Below are 22,621 nucleotides of genomic sequence, written 5' to 3'. Positions count from 1 at the left end.
AAAAAAAACCCTTCTGGGTCACATTGGAACATAATTCAAAGTTACCTAAGAATGAGGCAGCTCTGGAATCAATTTTCTCTTTGCCTCAGTCAGGTCTTCCAGGGGCTCACATTTTATATATCAGGAAGGTCAGAGCTAGTTGATAAGCCTTATAACAGAATTGGACCTTTACTGATTTCTTAATCCATTTTAAAGCCCCTGAAAAGTGATGGATAACTTGGCAAAGACTCAAATTTGGCAATTAAGTTCTTATGAACTGGAATTAGAAAAGGTGTCTCACTTTCCTGAATAGAGAGTACAAATGGTAATTTGAGATAGTTTCAACAAGACAGGTTGCCTTATTTTTGCTGTGAATGAGGTAAATGCTCCTTTGACAGAAAACACTATTTCAGAGTCACCTAAAGCAAACTATTCCCCTTACTGTATGGAGCAGGAAATAAGAAACATTTTTTTTCCTTTAAGATAAGACAATAGGTGGGAATGAAGGTGGGCTTTATATTAATTTGTATTATAATTTCTACAATGCTTCTGTATATAAGTGGAAGTTATGTACATAATTTATGGAGGATGGTATATGTGAACTGGAGTCTCAAATCCCCTCAAACAAACTCATTCGAGCATGATGTGTAGAACACTAACACTCTTAGACAGCATGCAGATTGCAATAGTAAAAAAAAATTGCTCTAATACTGTGCATTACAATAATAAATGCAGGAATTAAAAGTTTTTACCTCTCTCTAAATAAATTATGCATATACACTTTTAAATTAACCAAATTAAATGATTAAAGACACTCTGTTCCTTCATAAACTTGTCTCAGGAGTGAGGAATGCAGCATTCAAGCAGAGGCCCCTGGTTCCTCTGAGCCTTGCTGTTTCATTTGAAACATTCTTAGATGTTCTCCCCTTTCCTCACAACTCTACAAGGACAGAAGATATTTTATTTTCCCTTTAACTTACTATTTTAAGTCATTGCAAGTGAGAAGACTAACAGCACCAATTTTGTTCATCGACCCAGTGTGGGGCATCAGTAGAGCTGGAAGCAGAGTGCATGGCTCCTCAGAGGTAACTCACACCATCAGCCACTGGTTCCAATACTTCTGCCTCTGAATTTAAATGAGAATAAGCAGAAGAGTCAAACAGCGGTAGGTTTCCTGGACTTGGATGGAATTGTGGTAGTACATTTCATCATGATCCACACTCAGCTGCCCGTTTTAATATGGAAGATATTTAAACCAGAGCCTAATAGACTAATTTGTTAGCCATTTCACCATGGCACAATAGCCTTAAGGCTAAGCACATCAGTCTTGAGAAGAAACAGCAGAGTCTTCTCTTCTAACAGTTACCTGTGCTGTGCAATCACCATACCACCAAATAGAGCTCAATTCTGCTACATCCTGGATACCTAAATTGCCCTGTTCATACATAGACAGTACTTATCACAGACAGTATCTATTAATCTCAAAAGTTAGCTAAAATATAGGTGAAGCATCACAGAAAAATTCAGGACTTTTCTCAACATCATTGGATAGGGAAGAAGAAGAGCTCAAGAGGGACCGTTGGACATTCTACTGTCAGGTCTACATCCTAGTCCTGGACACAGCACCTCCACAAATAGCAATAATGTCCTCAGCTGAGAAACTGAAAGGTGTCATTTAACTTTGCTGAACTGACCAGAGTAAATTGTTTGGGGTCAAACTTTTATCAGTGGTGGGCAGTGATAGGACAAAGGGCAATGGGCATAAGTTGAAACACAGGAAGTTCCATCTCCATGTGAGGAAGAACTTTTTCCCTGTGAGGGTGACAGCTCTGGCACAGGCTGCCCAGGGAGTCTGTGGAGTCTCCTTCTGCAGAGATCTTCAAAACCCACCTGGATGCCGCCCTGTGCCCCGTGTTCTGGGTGTCCCTGCTGGAGCAGAGGGGTTGGACTAGATGATCTCTACACGTCCCTACCAACCTCAACCATTCTGTGATTCTGTGTTTCTTAGACATATCAAGCATTACAGATGTTAAAATTTCCCAAAGCGGTTTCAGAAGGGTCTACTGAAATCTACGTATTTAGGAAAACAGGAATGACCACATTACATACTTTTCAAAAGGCTTCTACATGACTCTACCAGGAAAGACTGCACAAGCTTGCTGCTTCGTGTAGGAATCCATATTTTAGGAAAACTTCCTCCACAAGAATCAGCTCAAATGTTGATGTTTTAAGCTGAGTGAAAGCAAAAAGAATAGTAGCTTTAATTGAAAACAGTGCAGGGACATCATGATTCAAAGAACTTGCTAATATCTCTTTTTTAGCTGCACCTGTAACTACCATGTGCTGATACACGTTTTCATTCATTGTATTTTGACTGTTTTCGCTGTTTTCTACAAAAACAGCCTCCTCCTCAATCTTTAAAAGGTAGTATGTCCTCCTCTTAAAAGATTGCATCTAAGATAGTAATATCTCTTGAATTATTCTTCAAAGTTTGAAAAATAAATCATTTTAACATAAAAAATACAGAGGTTCTAGTATGGACGGTAGCATCAAGAAACATGATTGGTTTTGAACTGTGACTTGAACTGCTACTTTACCTTTGATATTACAGGTAACTGTTATAACCACCACCTTCAGGGAATGAGACCACCTAGCAAAAAAATTTCTGCTCATCTTCTCTACAGCGAGCATTCCACCTGCTTGGAAGAGAGTAGATTTACTAAGATAATTAAATACAGAGAGTTCTATGTCTGAAATACAAAGTAGTTATAAAACACATAAACCAAGAGGCAAATAATTATTTTAAGCTTAAAAACAAGTCTGGCTTAAGTGTGAGTAAAATTTGGGAGCAATTTTCATATTGGAGCATTGAATTGAACTTCCCTTTTCACTGGAACCAATAATAATTGGCCTAATTCTAAACAGAAGTTAGAAGTTTTTTTTTTTCCAAAATATTTTTAAAATTATGCAAAACTCTTACTGAGCTCTTCTTTCATGATGTTCTGAGTACAGATAGAGCCTCATGGTTAAACTGAAGACTATTAATCCATTTTGTTCATTCATGGGGAATATACAATGGAAAGAGATGTGATCTTTTGTTTACAAATCTTCTCTTCTGCATTTTTACACTTCTCAACAGCTAACTTGTCGTTAGAGTTTGCAACACTGAAATGTAATATTCACAAAAGATAATGATAGTCTATCAGTTGGTCTGTAAGCTCTTCGGAATTTGTTTCTTGTGTGATGGCGCACCAACCTGCTTGTGGCCTCTAGAAGCATTATAGTACAAATAATTCACATCACATTTCTTGGATGTTAGCAAAACTAACTAGCACACATTCTCAACAGCACAAGGAGCTGTTACAAGCCAGCATCTATGGTTGCACGCTGAAATATGAGTCACATGGCTGTAAAAACAGGAAATACTTTACATTTTTAAATTGACTAAGCTGTCGGCGTCGTGTTTGGATTCTGTGTGGGATATGTATGAAGGACAAAGACTAAAGCATCTGTGACAGCAGGATATAATTGGGTGGCTTTAAGAATATTCAAGAGAAGTTGAGAGAAAACTTGCCTGAAGAGTGAGGGGACAGGAGGACAGGACGGAGAGGGACAGAGGGTCCCACTATTGCTCTGTGCAAGGTTTGACAGCAGCAAAGGATTCAAATTCCCCCCTTCCTTGCATGATTTCTGGTCACCCAGGGCCAGAGCAGCCTTTTCTGTAGATCAGCATCTGCAGATGAGCGTCTATAGATGAGTAGCAGGTCAATTAGACACACAGGTTGCATTAGGGGTCAATTAGATACATAGGGGTGGTTCACTGGAGTTAATGAGGTACTAAATGTGCACAAGCTGAGTTTACTGCTCAGCACCATCAGTAGGAGGTGGACAGGGCATAATCTCACTTTGCCCTTCACTTTACAATACCTTAGGAAACACTGGAAATGGACAGGACACAGAAGGTGAATCCAGGCTGACTAGTTTTAGCAAACACGGATTTGTTTAAAATTCATCTAAATACTCTATGGCATTTATAAAAATAAGGGAAAATGTAAATATTTTCCTCATTCAGCAGAGCTTTTTCATTCGTATCTGACTGATCTCTCCCCATTTGCTGCTGCTCCAAGGAGATGACCGCCCACCATTCCTGTCCTCAGCCTTCAGCCATAAGAGCACATGCTTCTGTAGAACAACTCCAACCCTCAAGGTAAGAAACCATTCTGCATGAGCACCTCCATCTGCCCTTTCAGAAGTTTCCAGTGGCTGAAAGAAGTTCTGACTCAGTTTTCCTCGATCACCAAAGCTAGGTATGCCACCCACCAATCCTTCATCCCAGCTTTTATATAACCTGCCCAGATCTTTATATTTGTAAGTCAGATTGAAAGTCCAATTTGTCTTTGAGGGTTCAACTGCTCACCTCCACTTTGAAGGATCACGGAGTCCCTGGTAAGAAACCATGCAGGATCGACACATATCTTGCTGGTTTCTCTGCTCTAATACAGCTTGCCTGGCCAAAGATGGTCTTTCAGACCCTTTATAGGAATGTGTTGTAGGAATGCTTGCATCAAGCACCTAGTGCAAATGATGATAATCTTCCTGACTGAATAACAGTACAAACTGAATGCTGAACTAGAATGTATCTAAACCATAGTAGGACCATAAATCCTGATGATGTACAGTCTCTGTTCCCAGTGAAAAACCATAGAATCATAGAATCATAGAATGCCCAAGGTTGGAAGGGACCTCAGAGGTCATCGAGTCCAACCCCACTGCTCATGCAGAGTCACCTAGACCATGTGGCACAGGGCTGCATCCAAGCGGGTTTTAAAGATCTTCAAAGAAGGAGACTCCACAACCTCTCTGGGCAACCTGTTCCAGTGCTTTGTCACCCTCACAGTGAAGAAATGCTTCCTTAAGTTCCTGTGGAACTTCCGATGCTTCAGTTTGAAGCCATTTCCTCCAGTCCTATCMCTGYCCACCACTGAAAAGAGGCCGCCCCCCTCCTCCTCACTGCCTCCCTTGAGGTATTTATACACGCTGATCAGGTCCCCCCTCAGCCTCCTCTTCTCCAGGCTGAACAGACCCAGCTCTCTCAGCCTTTGCTCATATGGCAGATGTTCCAGGCCTCTGATCATCCTGGTAGCCCTGCGCTGGACTCTCTCCAGCAGCTCCACATCCCTCTTGTACTGGGGAGCCCAGAACTGGACGCAGTCTCCAGATGTGGCCTTACCAGGGCTGAGTAGAGGGGGACGATCACCTCTCTCGACCTGCTGGAGACTCTCTTCTTAGAGCACCCCAGGATCCCGTTGGCCTTCTTGGCCACCAGGGCACACTGCTGCCTCATGGTCATCTTGTCATCCACCATGACGCCAAGGTCTCTCTCTACGGGACTGCTCTCCAGCAGGTCCACCCCTAGTCTGTACTGGTGTCCAGGGTTATTCCTCCCCAAGTGCAGGACCCTGCCCTTGCCCCTGTTGAACCTCATGAGGTTTCTCGCCGCCCAGTCCTCCAGTCTGTCCAGGTCCCTCTGGATGGCAGCACAGCCCTCAGGGCTATCAGCTACTCCTCCCAGTTTAGTATCATCAGCAAACTTGCTGAGGGAGCACTCCAGCCCTTCATCCAGGTCGTTAATGAATAAGTTGAACAGGACCGGACCGAGAACTGATCCCTGGGGGACACCACTAAGTACAGGCCTCCAGCTGGACTCCGCACCATTGATAACCACTCTCTGCACCCTGCCATCGAGCCAATTCCTAATCCACCTCCCCGTCCACACATCTATCCCACACCTTTGGAGCTTGCCCAGGAGGATGCTGTGAGGGACAGTGTCAAAAGCCTTGCTCAAGTCCAGACAGACCACATCTACCGCTCTGCCCTCATCTATCCAGCTAGATATTCCTTCGTAGAAGGTGATCAGGTTAGTCAAGCAGGATTTCCCCTTGGTGAACCCATGCCGGCTACTCCTGAGCACCTTCTTCTCCTCCATGTGTCTGGAGAGAGCAGCCAGGATGAGCTGCTCCATCACTTTCCCGGGGATGGAAACGAAGGTGCTTAGGGAGGCAAATTGTGATTTGACCAGTATGGAACAAAAACAGAATTTGGAGCTCAGTTTCACAAATTTCTCTAGCAATCCTGTACTGTGKCTTTTTTTTTTTTTTTTTAATTATGACTAAATGTGTAAAGTGTGGAGTTTAGCAATCTCTGTTCCAAAAAAATGTACTAGAGAAAATGTCCCTATTTTTATCTACATAAGTAAAAATATGCTGGAAGACGTTAAATTTGACTATAGAACTACTTGTCAGAATATGACATGTAGCACATGAACTTTAGAGTTTCAAAAGAAACACTGGACTCTTGGAAATAAGAAAATCCGTCTGGACAAGAACTGAAGAGCACGCAGCAGTTCCAGGCACAGTTAATGCACGTAATTATGGTCACTTACAGCCCTAGTTGCTGAAATAGGATCATGAAATCCAAGTATGTTTAAACTCACCTGAATTCAAAGCTCCATGTTTATAAATCTGCGAACAGGCTCTGCCTTTGAACTAGGGAAACTGTGTCATGATAGTCATGACTAGAAAGTATGTAGGAGCTACAGTGAGCAAGAAATTCGATGGGTGCTCCTGTGCAGCTCTAAAACAGAAAGGATTAATAAATCACTTTATTATTTGACCAGGCAAAATGGCAATTAAGAACATAAATACCACTGTAAACAGCACTGTTTTCACAAGTACCGGAGTGTGTTCCATCTTGGAAGAGTGTGGAAAATCAGAGGAGCACAGAAGAAGCCCTCCAAAATCACTCTCGGACTAGAGAAAATAGCTTACAGTGGGAGGCTTCCTCTCCCTACCTCATCAAAAAAAGAAGCCTGAGAGGTAAACCTGATTATTCCACACAAGTGGATTATTTCACAAAGAGAATTTTCCGGGGACTAGAGAGCTTTTGAATCCAGCAAAAAAAAAAAAAAAAAAAAAAAAAAAAAAAAAAAAAAGAAAAAAAGAAAAAATCCTATCATTAGGAGCTGAAGCAACAGGAACATGTTTTTAAGAGAGTGATCGAACATTAAAAAATATCTGCCAAGAACAGCACAGGAATTGCCGTTTCTTATTGTCTTCATATCAACACTAGATGCCTTTGTTTTAGTTACATACGCATTATAAATGTAAAAACCAATCCAGGTAACTGGATGCAATTTAATGGACTACAGTACAGAGGAGGTTAGTGATCTGATAGTCCCTTCCAACCCCAAATTATAAATCCATAGTTGGATTACCTCTAACACACTCTAGAAAAGATATAATAGCTTCTGCTTGTACTCCAGGGCGGTCATCAACCTCTACTAAGGACAAGAAAAAGGGTCTCCATAGAAGGTGGTTTCCTAATCCCACAAGTTCCCAATCTACTTGTCCTTTGTTTCCATCAAGCATCAGTTGTGCAGTTTCTGCCTTTTTGTACTTTGTATTTCTTCATGGCCTTTTTAGCTAGATGGACCATGGTGAGGAGCCACAATGGCCTTCAGACATGTCCCTAAATGGCAGCACCTCACTGAGTTGTATCCAGAAGACTGTCAATTGCCACAGTATTCAAAATCCACAGAGCTCGACTGTTGATCTGCAGTCCAGCATTAGCTAAATGAACACCTCGATTACAGTATTTGTGAGAGATGATTTACATTTTTTCATTAAATATTTCACTGGAAGTCCAGTTTTCTCCTGCTACAATAGCTGAAGCCACTGCCAACAGCGTACAAGGCTGATATTAATTAAAGCAGAAGGTGACAGCACTTGGAAAATGAATACTTTGCTCAGATAAATGACCTTTAACGAGTGCTTGTTCTTTAGTGAGACTGGGTCATTACTAAAGATTACTGGGCATTTTCAATAAAACTGGAATCTCTGACTCATCTCCAGTTTTAAATTGTAGTGCTGGAGAGCGAAGGAGACTCCTCTCTGTATATTACACAGTGTTGCCTATCCCACCATCAGGAGTCTGCCCCATCACAACAGACAGACAATATCCATAAGGAACATTTTCTATGGAGCAGCAGGACATGGTAGGTTGGGAACTTCATTTTCTTTCTCATAACAAAAGCCTTTGCTCTACAGAATAAGTGTTGAAAAGTGTGTAAATCATCACCTGGCATAATTCTTCTTATTGTCAACACACAGGTTACAAAAACTAAAAATAAAAAAAAAACAGAAGAAAACTAAGTTTGCAGTCCATGCTTTCCCCTCTTTGTTACAAGTTGCAGCTATGTCCAACGTACAGGGAGAGTCAGATATATCCTGTACCTAATCTTTGCACAGTACTTGCTCTTCTCCATAGCCTCACTCCTGGGCAGTGAAACCGCAGCTTGTTGCTCCAATACCCAAAGCTTTAATCCTTAATATAAGTTCCCTTTAGGGTCCCCCATGCTGTACAACAACTAGAGTTGCAGAGTACTCAACTGGTGGAATGTCATTGAGAGCTCTGTGTATGTGTCTGCTGCAAAGAAGACCACGTGGAACAGAGGACAAAGCTCAGCTGCAAGCATGACACAGAGCATACAGACACATGGACAGTCTATTCCAGCACCTCTGGACACGATGCAGGTGGATAACAAAAATATCCAACCCAACCTTTCCGTTCAATGAGGGTTTCCCATCTCCCTCCACAGCTAGGAGATTCAGTCAAAATTTGCAACTTGCTCCTTTCTGTGCGAGACATTAAATGATAGCTCTGAGCACACACCATGCCGATAAACTGCAGTATAGTTTAAGAGAGTTGGAATATGGGGCCTGCTTAGGAAACAATTTGAAATTATTGAGGAGCACTTCACATTTCCACAGCAGATGCCTTTATACGCTAGAAGCCTCGAACCTTGATCACTTCCAATTGAACCACTTATAAAAAATGTGCACTGCTGGAATATTTTAAATGACTGTGCACAATGTGTACTGACTGAACATTACGGGGCTTCAATTAAATAACAGTTCAGAACATAATGAACTGAAAAATTTCACACTCTCCAAAGTGAGATAAGCATGAAGTGAGGGAGAGAAAATTAAGAAATAGTGCACCGAGCATGGTACAAGCCACTGGCTGTTGAGATTCAGCCAGAAACTGAACAGAACAGCTTGTGAGCTAGGGTTTTTTCCAGACATCTCAAAGGGCACAGGAAAGGTATGAGTCTTTTCTTTTTTAATTTTATCTTTAAGAAAGTATGATGCTACTTGTGTGGAAACCAGGGAGGCAGCCACTCCACAATCTTAGCTTGGTCATCTCTAAAGTTAGGAACTTCTGGATACACATTTGGAGTCAGTTCTTCTCTGCTGTAGACTGAAATTATACTCTGGAGATTGTGTTTAAGGTTCTGGCCTGAGCTCACTCCGGTCTGAGCTCACTCGGGGTGGAATTTCCTTTTGTAAGTCTTAGATTTATTAATGAAAAAAATGGTCTTCTCCTATGACTCATCCAAACCACAAGGTGAAGTGACACAGTGCCTGAAGCTCTGCTTGCAGGTATCAAGAACGATGCACCCAAGACTGCTCATTCTGTGATTAACAATAGTAAGAATTTAACTGGCCTTCATAAATAATCTCTCTTTTCAGCTAATAGCAGCATTCACAGTGGAGCAAATGTTTTCTAGACTTTTCAAAAGATGCCCTTGCCGAGAGGAACTTGTCTGTCTTCTTTCCTTTGAACACACGAAGCTGGACACTCTACAGTAGCACCCAAGGAGCACTCCTCAAGACACCTGACCCCATTTCTCAAATCCCGCTCGTTTCTGACTGGTCTCCAGCACCACGTGTTACTCTCCCTGCATTCTCTTGCCTTGGCTGCCCACTCTGGATGTTGTCTCTGCATTACAGAGGAATGTTCTGTGACACCGTACCATGCTCTGCAAGGATGCAAGCGGTGCCAGCATATTGCTTGTTGGGAGCCAGTGACTTCACACAACGGCTCTTCTCCCTTTGTTCCACTGGCTTGTTGAGTTGGGTGTTAAATCCCTTTACAGACTTCCCATGGCCTCTCAAATAAACTTACTTAGTTTGAAATGGAACAAAATGAGATCTCACTCCAGTAAGTACCATGATTATCCCCTTACCAGAAAGGGCACGGGTGTCTTCAGAGATCTTGCAAATAGGAAAGATGTTTAAAAAAAATAAAGAAGCAAACAGCAAAATTGAAACACTTCACATTCTTGGTCTTACTAGACTTAACATTTCTGGGAGTTAGAGGTTACAATTATAGCTGATTCACTACAATTGCTCCAACTGCAGTACTTCACCCCTAGCCTTTACAACCACCTCAGTGGCTTTAAGACATGACCACCCACTCTAAATATGTTCTCCTCCTTTTTTTACAGTATCAGGTCAGGTCCTATAGCTGAGTCCCCAGCAGCTGCACTCCCTCAGAGTTGGCAGAAGATGGTGGATAGAGGTGGGGTTGGTTTAGTACTTTTTTTTTTTTTTTTTAAACTTATAAGTAGATCAAAAAGGTCAAAGCTTAAAGCATGTGGACCTTATTTAATGGCTATTTCAAGTGGTAGATAATTACTCTATTTGCCAATAATCTTTCATAGATGCTTACTACACTTAGAGGACATCAAGTCAGATGGTAGTCAGGAGCCTGCACGTATTCCACTTTACCTGATATAAACCTAATATGAAAAAAACAAAGCAGACCATAAAAGTCATTTATAAGCATATGTGGTAAGCTTAATGATTTAAGAGTTCTGTATAAAAAAGTGTGCTCTGATCTTCAAAAAAAAAAAAAAAAGGCTGCTAAATAAAACAAAATAGAAGGGAAACTTATGCACACTTCCTCAAGTTCCATATTGCTCAACTGATGAGTCTGTTATCAAAGACTCAGTCTGACTGGTATTATGAGGAATGTAGGAAATCCGGCTTAGACCACTGAACTTCCATTCTGCCGTGCATAGGAAAAGCATCAAAAGAAATGCAAAAAACCTTTCTTCTTAGACAACTGTGTAATTACCTGCCCATGGGATAAGCTTCTACCTTCCCTCCTCAATTTGAATCTGTGTGTAATCTCAGGGCTGAAGGCTAATTATCTTCTTAACTTTGTCCATTCCCTCTAACAGAGCTCTGAAGCATCACAATCAATGTTTTCATTTCATTTTGTTTTTTTCAGGCTTCTACAGAGAGATTAGTTTCTTGGGTTTTTTTTTGCTATAGTAGATTTTCAAGGATCAACTGCATTTTATTTAAGTTAGTTTAAGGTCATATTGGAGGACTCCTTGTCCTTCTAGTTAAGAGAAAAGGGAATGGGGTGAGGAATGGAATGGATCAGAAAAACAGCTTTCCCATGCAGATCCAATTTTTTCTTTGCATTGAAGCAAAATTCTTTTTTAACAATTCATACCAAAACTCAAAAAGCTATTAACAACTATTAACAATTCCCAACGCTTTTGAGTCTTTTGCTTCTTCAACATTTGAAAAAAAAAATTCTAATCTTGTTAGCTTGCAGTTCTAAATGAAAGGTCATTTCAAACTCAAATCTGAGGTTTTTAATTAAAGTAAATAGCTTCTGCGTGTGAAAGTTATAGTGTGGTTTTCTTCTGTCTTTCTCATGGCTGACAATGAACTGTGATCGAGGATGGATTTTCTCTTGGCTAATAGTGCGTGGACGTGCAGGCAGCCTGTTGCTAGAGCAGGGAGATTACTTGCCTGGGTATTTTCATGACATTTGAATGGACTCAGAAATCTCTGATGCCTTGATGGTTTTTCCAGACTTTAAGCTGACCAACCAATTCGTAAGCTGCATAGAAGGAGAAGTGGAGAAGAGAGGTAATTATCCAAGTCTTTAGTTCCTTAAGAAGTCAGAGTAAAAGCTTAAGAGATACTTAAAAACCTGTGCTTTCAGAAATCACAGAATCACAGATTGTTGAGGTAGGAAGGGACCTGTAGAGGTCACGTAGTCCAACCCACCTACTCAAGCAAGGACACCTGGAGCACGTGGAACTATTACATAAAGAGCAGCAATACGTTCCTAAGGGACCATTTTGTCACTCAACCCTTGCCTCTCCCCCCAGGATCTCTCATTACTTTGCGTATCTTCCTGGTCTTAGCTTTAACAGCCTCAGACTATAGAAGCTTCCTAATATAAAAATTCCACCTTGACTTTGTATTTGACTCTAATCTTCTTGGAAATGAGATGATCAGACCACATCACTGTCTGTTTTTGCAGTGTCTTCCATGCTAACACTTTATTTGCATTTGCCACCACAAAACTTGATCAAAGCAGCCACAATTACACCAAAGAGGGCTTACCTGTCCCAGGGTGAAGCTAAACCTTGCTGTTATAGTTACTTTCTTCCCCCAGCCCATCGCTCCTTACTCTTTCCAGCCCCATGACTGCCCAAGAGGTTTTTCTTTAGGGAAATCAATGCTTAATGATCTTCTCTTCCTAAAGATGAACTACTTAGCATAGCAAACTTCTCTTCTAGGCAAGTAAGAAGGTTTTCTTTCTGGAAGCAATCTTCTAGTTTGCTCATGAAGCTATTTCATATGATCCTGAAAACATTTAAAAGATATGTCCTGTGATTGAAGCCACAGATCCAGGCTCTGCCACCCTAATGCAGCCCCTTCTTTATGTCAGAAACATAACAGTGCTTCTTGATCTCAAATCAGTATTGCAAGGACTTGGCCTTGTGAGCGCTGAGAGACATTTGGAAACTACTGGGACAAAACGTGCCATGAAAGGGAATGTCTTTACTGTGCGATGCAAATATATGTTAAGCAATAAAATTCTGGGCGCCTAAATATTGCCTTATTTTGATATTCAAGGAAATAAAGACATACATACTTCTCATTTAATTCTTCCATAGTACAAATCCTACCTACTTTTACACAGTTGCCCAATATGGACAATAAAAATAGCTGTCTTAATGAGCAGAAGGAATAGGAAAAGGAAACCTAATTTCCTGTGATACTAAATCACAAGGTCCATCTCAAGATGGCATAACCATCATTTCTGGGTTGTAGTTTCACTTGTTGGATCATATTTTGTTGAGAAAAATACTGCTGCTTCTTGAAAGTCAGCTTAAGATGACTGAAATTTTCTATAAAAGAATATTACTACTCCCAAAAGTGAAATCTGAAGAAAAGATTAATATACTTTTCTGAGAATAAGCTTGATAACTACCATTGCACTGTGTATTTGCTTCTCTTGGCAGATCATATTTGATCATTTGAAATGATTACTTAGCTTTAGCTGAAAAATCTTTTCATTCTAGTGGCTATAAATCACCACTCCCATAAGTATTGCTGCTAACTAGTGAGCATTTAGACAACATTAGTACAGACTATTAAGTCTTCTCAAAGCGGGAAGGGGCACACATTTCCTCCATCATCCTTCCTTTGCTTGTGTGCACATGTATGAGTGCAAATAAAAATCTCTGGGGACGCTGCAAGATGTTTCAAAGCAACAGCTAAACCTCTAAGAAAAAATTAGCCAAATAAGTGTCAAACTGTATTACAATACTGTAAACTCAAAAGTCTCAGCTTTTTCCAAGGGGAGAACAATTTCACCTAAATGTGAATCTTATGTAGTAACATTGGTGCACATGTTAGTAGTGCTAGGTTCTTCACAGCAGCGTGCTTGGAGCAGGCTTCTTCAGAGGTACCACAAGGCAAGAATAAGTAGTCACTGGTTATAATGGTATCTCCATGGTAAGGTATGGGCGACACTGCTCATACTACTTGTAAAAAATATACAGGAAACGGACTACTATTTTCATTACGTAGCTTCTTAATCTTTGAAAGATGTATGCATCATGCCTCTTTAAAAGAGTCCAGCATCAACCTACAAAGTTATGTGGTAGTATCCTAGAAGCATTCACATCTCAGTTGATGCAGCTTCACCTCTTCTTAAAAGCATGGAAAAAACAGGGTTCAAAAAGAAGATATTCACTCAGCGCTTACATAATTCTAACTACTAAAGGTGCAAGAATCTATACAGAAAGAAATAGTTATTTTTACCTAATCTCATGGCACACTGAAATCCACATTAAAATTCAATAAAAATAGGTTTTGGACACCTGAAAAGAGCACCACCATTTACACATTTGTTTCACTGGTTTATGCTTTCCAAAAGTGCATAGATGCTGCTTTAGAGCTGTAAGAAAAAAAAAAGTCTATACATTAAAAAAAATTAAAGGGACAAATTATATGTCTACATATTTAGAAATTAAGGGACTAATTAATGAATCCCTGTAAATTAACAAGGATGTTGGAGGGAATCATTTTAACAATTTCCTAAGATGTATACTTCTCTATTTCACTTTCCAGTAGTCTTTTTTACACTGTCCTTTTACTTCAAATGCATAGCAGTTCTAGTCCTTTTGTTATAGACCGTTCAATAGTATCTTGACAGCAGAACTACATCTTCGTTCTCATTTAATAACTATTTATCATTCTGTATCTGCCCATTTTCAAGAAGGAATAAAGTTAAGTGTTCCAGAAATTGGAAAAAATTGAAACTTGACCTTTATTAAGTGGGTTAATTGTCACAATCTCAGCATGTATGAAATTAATGACCAAAAAGTGGAACTTTAGAGTTTCAGAAGACTAGGTTAATGTCCAAAAAAGTCTAAACTTTGACCTTCTTGACATATGTCAAAAGAAACAGCCACCCTAATAAATTACTACCTGTGTGCAATTATAATAAACCATTCCTAGCATCCAATCACTTGAATTAATTGCTGTAAGGCAGTGGGGCTCTCATATAGATAATCAGGTTAATCCAAAAAATCTTCTGCAGCTCACACGAGGATGTATATACATATTTCTTTCAGTATGGCAGATACAGGTTTAAAGCACGCTGTTCATAACTTTGGAGTAAATACCTGTGTAGAGTCACACTTATTAACACTAGAATTAGGAGCTTTGGATGAGTTATCAGCAGCACTCAAAAGGGAGAGCCAGCACAGAAAAAAAAAAAAAAAAAAAAAAAAAAAGGAAATTAATTTAACTAATTTGCCATTAACTAATTGCTGGATGCAAGGCACATCTGCATTTCACACATTTCACCCTTACAAAAGAGAAACACAGTCACCTTGGGTAAACACAGTAACAAAGTGCAGATTTTTTTAAAGCCAACAGCATTGGTAGATAGAAAGTTGAAATTAAGAATACTCTGTTTGAATGGATCCACCAGAAACAATGGCACAACATTAAATTGACTGATCTCTAGGTTACCACGTGGAGGAATTGGCTAGAGGGAAGAGTCATAACGGAGGAGACTGGTGGTCCCCATCCGATAGAGCCGGGAGGGGATGGCTGGTAACCTCTGCGATGGAGACCGGGAGCTACCAGGGCATTTCAGCAGCTCTCCGGCTTGTTGCATGGAGAACAGGACCGGGATGTTCCAGGGAAATTTGCCTTGTCCTTACAGGTTCTCTTTGGAGGACAAAAGTGTTCGGGGTTGTCAAGCTGGCCCATTTTTTTTCAAAAACAACACATGTTTAATACTAAGTAAAATGCTAACTGTTTAAGTCCAATTATCTGATTCTGCTGGTGTCTGATCTGTGCATAAGTAATGGCGATTCAGTTGGGAAAATCAACATTCCTCACACATGCAGGATTTTATTCCCTATCCTCATGCAGATTTTAAATACCTTTCTGAAGAACTAAAAAAGAATCTCAAAGGACTACTGTCTCACTCAAATGCAAGTTGAATTGCTCAAAAGCCTACGTTGTGCTGGTCAGCATTACCAATTTCCTTATGTTTGAACAGCAGTTCATTGGAAAATTATTGTCTTGTTCCTCTAAAATGGGGAAACTTCAAAATATTTACATTCTGCAAGGAGTAAACTCAAAACTCTTGAAATAACTTAGATACAGAGTTTGCAGCACAGTGATTAGAAGGCTCACGTGCAACACAGGTGCCTGAGGTTCAAAAGCCTTATCTGATTGATTTGCATGTGATCAACTTTGTATAACATAGTAGACTCAGTCCATATACATAAATGTAATTTGGAGGGAGTCCAGGTGCATTCTGTTCATTTTCCTAAGGCAAGTGAAGCCCTCAAGTAACTCAGAAATGTACAGCTTGCTTATAAATCTACACTTCTTTCAGTACTACCTGAAGATATTCTTTTGAAGCACTAACTAAACGAATCTCACAGCTCCTCATTCCTCAGGAAAGCAATCCCTGCCTCTAACACTTACCCTAGGTAGTGGTCAGTTGTCCAGCTTTTATTTGCCATTTAAGAAATGGTCATGTCTTGCTTGCTTCTACTACCTTGCTTAATCTTTGCTGATAAGAAACAGCACCGGGTACAACCATTTAGGCCTTTTAGCAGAAAGCTTTTAAATACTTCATGATTTCCAGTTGTTCCCGTACTGGATGTACAATAGTTTCCAGACAAGACAAACACTGACCACCAAGTTGATTTGTTTTGGTAAACTGCCAGGTCCAGGTCATGCTGCTGCCCAATTCAACAAAAGCAGATTACAAGTGAAGCTTGATCCCTGTGTACACTGAAAATAAATTGTTAATTGTTCTACATAAGCTAGAAATTTTATTTTGTTAGAAATACATTATTACCATATATAATCCTATCTATCCCAGTAAATAAAACAGCTTATTTAAGCACATCTCAAAACCTGTTATAAATAAGCCGGAATGTTTCATATTCAGCAAAAGGTTACTGAAAATGCACACATGCAGGTGCTTTGGTTTCTGCCTAGTATCACAGGAGGGACAATTGGGCAGCAAGATGAAAAATCTCATTTTTTTCTCCTTCAACTTAAGAAAATAATTAAATAAATATTTTACATATATCAAGAGAGTTCAAATTTATGATTTTACACTAACTTTATAGCAGTCATTCAATCAGTATAGAGATAACACTGAATATCTCAGTGAACTTAGGGAAAAAATGTCCCCCAAATTAAAGGAGCTTTTACAATTTTATTTGCCTTTTTTTCCCTCTCTCCAGTAGGCTCAGTTTGTGTGTGTGTCTATATATATATATAGTATTATATTATATATTTTATATATATATAAAAAATCTTCTACATAGTTTCCAAATTCTCTACCTTCATTAAGAAATAGGTGGGGATATCACAGAAATATCAGAGAAATTTAGTTAGTGCAGCAAGCAAGGTACCCAGAGAACAAAGCACATTAGAAATTATCTGATGCTGTTTCTACATTTCCATATTACAGACTGTAAGGAGGTGAAAGTCATGTGATTGTATCCAACTTAGACATTCAGAAAGGATCCGTTAAAAATCTTCCAGAAAAAAAATGTGATCAGATGCTGCTATGTCACATATATTTGGTAGAGCAACGTTTTGTCTAAACACCACTACTTGGCACAGACTAAGAGAAGTCACGTGGACCGAATTTCAGTCCCTACAAGCAGGAAAGAGCAGTGGAATTGGGGAGCATCTCCGGCATGCCAGGCAATCACCGGGTTCCCAGTGCTTAGGGAATGACAGCTGTTTCATAATTTCTTTCCCTTCCCATTCTATAAAACTAGAGTGTTAGAAGTGGAAGCAGCTGATATAAATACGGTTTCTAAGCATAGAAACCAGAGAGGACCAGTTTGTGTAACCTAAGTCTCCCAAGGTACCTTTGAGGTGCTCAAGATCTATCACTCTGTGGTCATTCATCCCTAAAGGCAAATCTGCTTCAAGGATGTAGCTACTGTGGAGCTGCAGAGATTTGCTGCACATATGGTCTTCTTAACAATGTCCAAAGGAAGAACATTTATTTTAGCCAAGATCCGAAAACATAATTCAAATTCTCTTACCTGCAGCCAAAAGGTCCTCATCTGGTTGTGTGTACCCATGACAGCACTCAAGCGAAGGGCTGCATTTATGGTCTTCACAACCATCTTAGTGCAGAAAGCAGAGGTTGTTGCCCAAGTTTGTATATTTAACTTCATCAAAAAGACTATAAGGACACAGCTCTACAGTAAAAAGCCAAAAAAGCTATAGGTTGTTAAGGAAATGATTCATCAGTAGCAGCTTCATGCAAAATTCAAAAGCTTTTTTTTTTTTTTTTTCCTTCCCCTCTTCATTTTGTTTTTGGAGAACAGTCCGAGAAATCCAAGTGGTGTCTTTCTTACATGAATACTTCATATAGCTAACTAAACAGAAGCAAGATTTGGCATTTAGCCTGGGATTAGTGTGAACAGCCTCTTAACCAAACATTATGAAGAAAGTTAACTTTAAAATGCTTTGAAAGGTCTGTTTTCATGACAGATGGTAATAAGGGCTCGTCAGTGCCAATTTTTTTTTTTTTTCATTTCCACCTCAGTTTTCTAAAGCTTAAATTTTACATTAGTGTTTCTGAGAAACCATTATATGGAGGAAAAATGCAAATTACAAAATTAGATTACTCACTATTTTTATTGTGTGCAGCATATTTTTCTAAGCAACACTAATATACAAAGACTAAGAATTTGACCTCGCTTAATGGATCGCATTCCTTGTCTGCTTAATGGGATGCTACATTTTTTCCCCTCCTCCCAGCTCCACTTCTAATCTTTATCGGTACACCCGGACAGTTACTCACCTTCCCACGTACCCCAAAAGATGCAACAGTCATTAGCAGGTAGGGATTCTGTTTGTAGAATACACTCACCAGGGAAGACATTGTAGAATTATATTTTATTCAAGAAAACCCACATATTCAGTCCTGCGGTGACCACAGGCTTTGCTAAGCCATAGATATCAGCAAATACTGGAACAGAATACAGTGTATCAGATTGAATCAAAGCATTTAAATTCTGGTTTACAGTTAAAATTTTCAGGGAAGGCTAGTTTCAAAACTTCATTATAGTATATACTACAATGCTGTGCAGAAACAGTAGAATATTGGTCCTAATAAAAACTGAAAAGTAATGACTTCTGTATGACAATTAAGCTGTCAAGACAATAATTCATAACATTCTACCAAAGGCAGCATATAGTTACAAAAATACTGGTCCAGCATCTTGTTAAGTGGTGAAGCAATATCCAAGGTGCAATGGCAATAACCATTCTCAGTGAAATATTTTAAAAAACTATTTTTTTCTATTTTCCCCACACTGATACTAACTGAACACCAAAACTTCTATGACAATCTGAAAGTCACTACTTGTCATGTGTATTGCACCGAAGATTTATGCAAGAACACATCTCCCAAGTTGCAGCATTAAAGAAGCAAAAAATCTCATAAAACTGAATATGCCAAAAGGCCTTTTACTGCAACCGATCTCGGATGAACAGGTTGCAACAGTTATTGAACTTTAACTAATTGTCCAAGCTTGTCCAAGCTCTCCATTATCTCAAACTTTTGGATAGAAAGGTAAAAGACAAGTCTGCAATTTTGAGAAGAGAATTAAATCACTTCATACCCCTCTCAACTCACCCCCAAATAAAAATACTCCACTCTCCTCCCAATGCCGCGGTAATTTCCAAGTCAAGCTTTGGAATTACCCTTGTTCTGTTATTGCACTGTTCTAGGATTGTACTGTTTTCATGTAGAAGTTAAAACATACAGCAGGAGGGTGATGAAAACTACTGGAAAGAGTAGACCTGTTATAACTTGAGCAGCTCTCCAAAGAGACGTGCATCAGACTGAGACACAATCTAAAGGGCAAAGCACACTGCACACTTGGCTTTAGTCTTCAACCAAAAATACATTAGCCTAACTGCCATTTCCTTCAAGAAAACAGTGTCATTTAGTACCTAAACCAAAAGATGAAGCCGAGGAAGATTAGGTAACTGCTGTCACATTCAATGTTATACCCAACAACATGGAAATGAAGGAGTAGCAGACAGGAATATTAATCATATTTTCCTTTTAATAATGGTTTAGTTGAAAGTGTAGCTTTGAAAAACCCTAGCTAATTGTGAAAACCTGACGAAGCTGGGAAGCAACCTCACTTTGAACAGGACACTTTAAAGCTGTGGCTTGGCCTATCTGCTTTCAAACTCTACTGCCAAACTTGTGGGGGGGGAAAAAAAAAAAAAAAAAAAAAAGGTACCGCCTGGAAATAAGGAAGTCAGCCTTTAAACATTGGTGAATGGTGGATGTGAGCAGCCTGACTGAAGAAGAAAGATGGGATATTTTTATACAGTAAACCAAAGACAAAGTAAACTGAACCCCTCAGAAATCACTTTGTGTGTATACAATTTGGATTCTCATTAACATTTAAACTACAGAACATAAGGTTGCCACCTTACCTTTTTCTGGACCGGCATACCTGATTTTAACCAAGTTTTCCTCCAGTCTCCCAAGTTTCTGATCCTCTTATCCAGTTTTCTGCTGTACTATTCTCCCACCTTAACGCTTAATACCGAGTCAGTCCTGCCTTCTGCTTTTCTTGGCAGGAGGCAGAGCAAGCTCTTAATTTCGGTAGTCAGAGTGACAAAACAACAAAAGCACAGCAGATAGAAGAGCTTAATTCTTCCCCAGGAAGAAAATACATTTGGTTCAACAAAGGGCTGCAAAATCTTCCAAAGGCACCTCTTTCCCAAGTTTTTTGCCTGAAAGCAAGATGGCAATCTTAATTGAAAAGGGATGCTAAATCTTTTAAATAACTTAAAAATTCATTTTTATATAAAGCAGCAAAAACATTTTCCTCTGCAGAAAGAGAAATGTTAACAAAGAAACACACCAACGTAAATGCACTGTTCATAAACTTCAGCTAATTTAATTTCACAAGAAAGTCAAACTTTAGGACTATTCTTTAACCTCATCAGTACTGTCTGAGGAAGATTCTTTGGCATCTTCAGTCTCTCTGCTGCTTTCTTCTTGATTTAGATTTTCACTTTCTGATTTGGTCCCATTAAATAGAGAGTTTTCACCATTTACAAACCCATTCTCTGTGACTTCTGCATCAATAGCTTCATCAATCTTTAAGTCCCCCTGCTCTTCTGCATCTTCTAGGTTTCTCAAGACAATAGGCAGTCTAGAATCGGGCACAGCGTTCTCCAACAAGGCAATATTACTCTCTTCATATTTAGGAATGGGAGCTCCATCTGCCCTCTGCTTGGCATAGTATTCCCGGCTAGCAGATGCACTCTTCACTGCTTTCTCCAAGATCTCTTTCTCACCTAAGCGCAGTTTGATGGCCATTATCGCATGAGGAGTAAGGTCATGGGTCTCCAAGAAGGACTTATCATCCTAGGAGGAGAGAAAGAGCAAGTTTCATTACAAGCAACTGAGCGAAGACAGAGAGATCCTTTTTTATCTTTCACAGTAAGGGACACTACCTCCATCAGGTGAACATACCTGAGGGGACTGTATTAGAGGAGTGTCAGTGAAATTTATCAAAAATACATAAAGAAGCCAAGATTTTCTCAATATAGATCAGTCTGCATAACAGACAAATCAGGTGATTTCACACGTACAGTAAACTCATAGGTTCACTTATCATATGCCCTCAATTTGGAAAGTACAACTAAGCAGACAACAAGTTGAAACTGATGCCACATTTTACTTGCAGAGAGAAAACAAGTAGCCTATACTTGCAGAATCAAAGAAAAAATGCATTAACAAAATTACATTAGCAGAATGGTTTTTTTTGCAATCTCATTTGATTTTCCTTAGATAATGCAAATAGGTTTCTAGCCTTTAGAAAGTACAAACGAATTATGTACTACCATTAAGATGAAACTTTGTAGAGAGAAGATAGGGGACAAAGTATCTTTTCCTACAGTCATAATGCAAAATGTTTTAGAAATTTACATTTCATATAACAACAAATTTACCTCTATAGTTGTTTTGTAGGTTTTCAAAAGAAGAGATGCCCTGGCTTCTAGGAACGTCCAAAGTTTCACCTCATTGTCCCAGCTAATGGGAAACTCGGAGTTCCCCAAAGTGAAGATTTTGTCAATGGCATGCTCGCCTATCAAGTGTTCCTTCAGCTCTTCTGCAAGAGGTATAAAAAGGATCTGTTAAAAAAACCTCATCACTCACTCTGCCAGTTGACACATTGAAGACAGCTTTATTTCAATAACATGGTTTTAAATTGCTTAGTAGAAAAAGCTCTCCTCAAAAATAATATTCGAAGGAGCTGGCTATTTCTGGCCTTCTCAAAAGTTGTATCTGGAAGTCTTAAGGTTAGCAGAAAGTGGACTGGTAGCTCCATTCCAACAGAAGGTCCCACACATTTCCACCTCTCATAATTCTTTAAAGAGTTCAGTGAACTTTTCAATAAATAAAATGGTAAAGTGTGCAAATACCAATGGAGTTATTTTCCTATTATTTTGGCAATCTTTCTCAGTAGCAGAAACTATCCACAGTTGGTCAAAAAAAGACATCCAAGAAAGCCTCATACAAAGCAGAAAATGTTTTAATTGGCCCCTTGACACTACACAAATTTCATTAATCTTTTAATTACCATATTCCTCTCCTGCAAAGCAGCTATAACAAACTTAAAATAAAACACATTATAAACAGCAGAATTGTGACCGAAGTCCACAGTTTCAACTGTTATGTGTTTAAATTTTACTTGTTCATGAAAGGACTAGTGGGGCAATAGTCTTCCAACTAGAGGAACAGCCACATACTCGAGGATTCTCAATAAACTGTTTACTATTTTCTTATGGTGTATTTAAGATATGTGAGTCAACAGAACAGAACAAAAGCCTGAAACAACAATAAAAAATAAAAATAACATTTCAGAGATATT

General features: G+C 39.3%; 1 protein-coding gene across 1 annotated transcript in view; it reads right to left on the bottom strand.

The window, feature by feature from the left end:
- Positions 1–18,625: 18,625 nt before the first annotated feature.
- Positions 18,626–22,621, bottom strand: part of SETD3 (SET domain containing 3) — a 55,820-nt gene continuing 51,824 nt past the window's right edge. The window contains exons 12-13 of the mRNA XM_026050432.1: positions 21,699–21,859; positions 18,626–21,111 (exon numbers count right to left, since the gene is read on the bottom strand). Of these exons, the coding sequence (XP_025906217.1) occupies positions 20,668–21,111; positions 21,699–21,859 (605 nt within the window). The 3' untranslated portion in view covers positions 18,626–20,667. The remainder of the gene's footprint in view (positions 21,112–21,698; positions 21,860–22,621) is intronic.

Source organism: Nothoprocta perdicaria, unplaced genomic scaffold (assembly GCF_003342845.1).
Source record: "Nothoprocta perdicaria isolate Ctin4 unplaced genomic scaffold, notPer1 scaffold_69, whole genome shotgun sequence".
NCBI classification, from domain to species: Eukaryota; Metazoa; Chordata; class Aves; order Tinamiformes; family Tinamidae; genus Nothoprocta; species Nothoprocta perdicaria.
The sequence above is the reverse complement of the archived record's forward strand: the minus strand, read 5'-3'. Positions and strand labels throughout refer to the sequence as shown.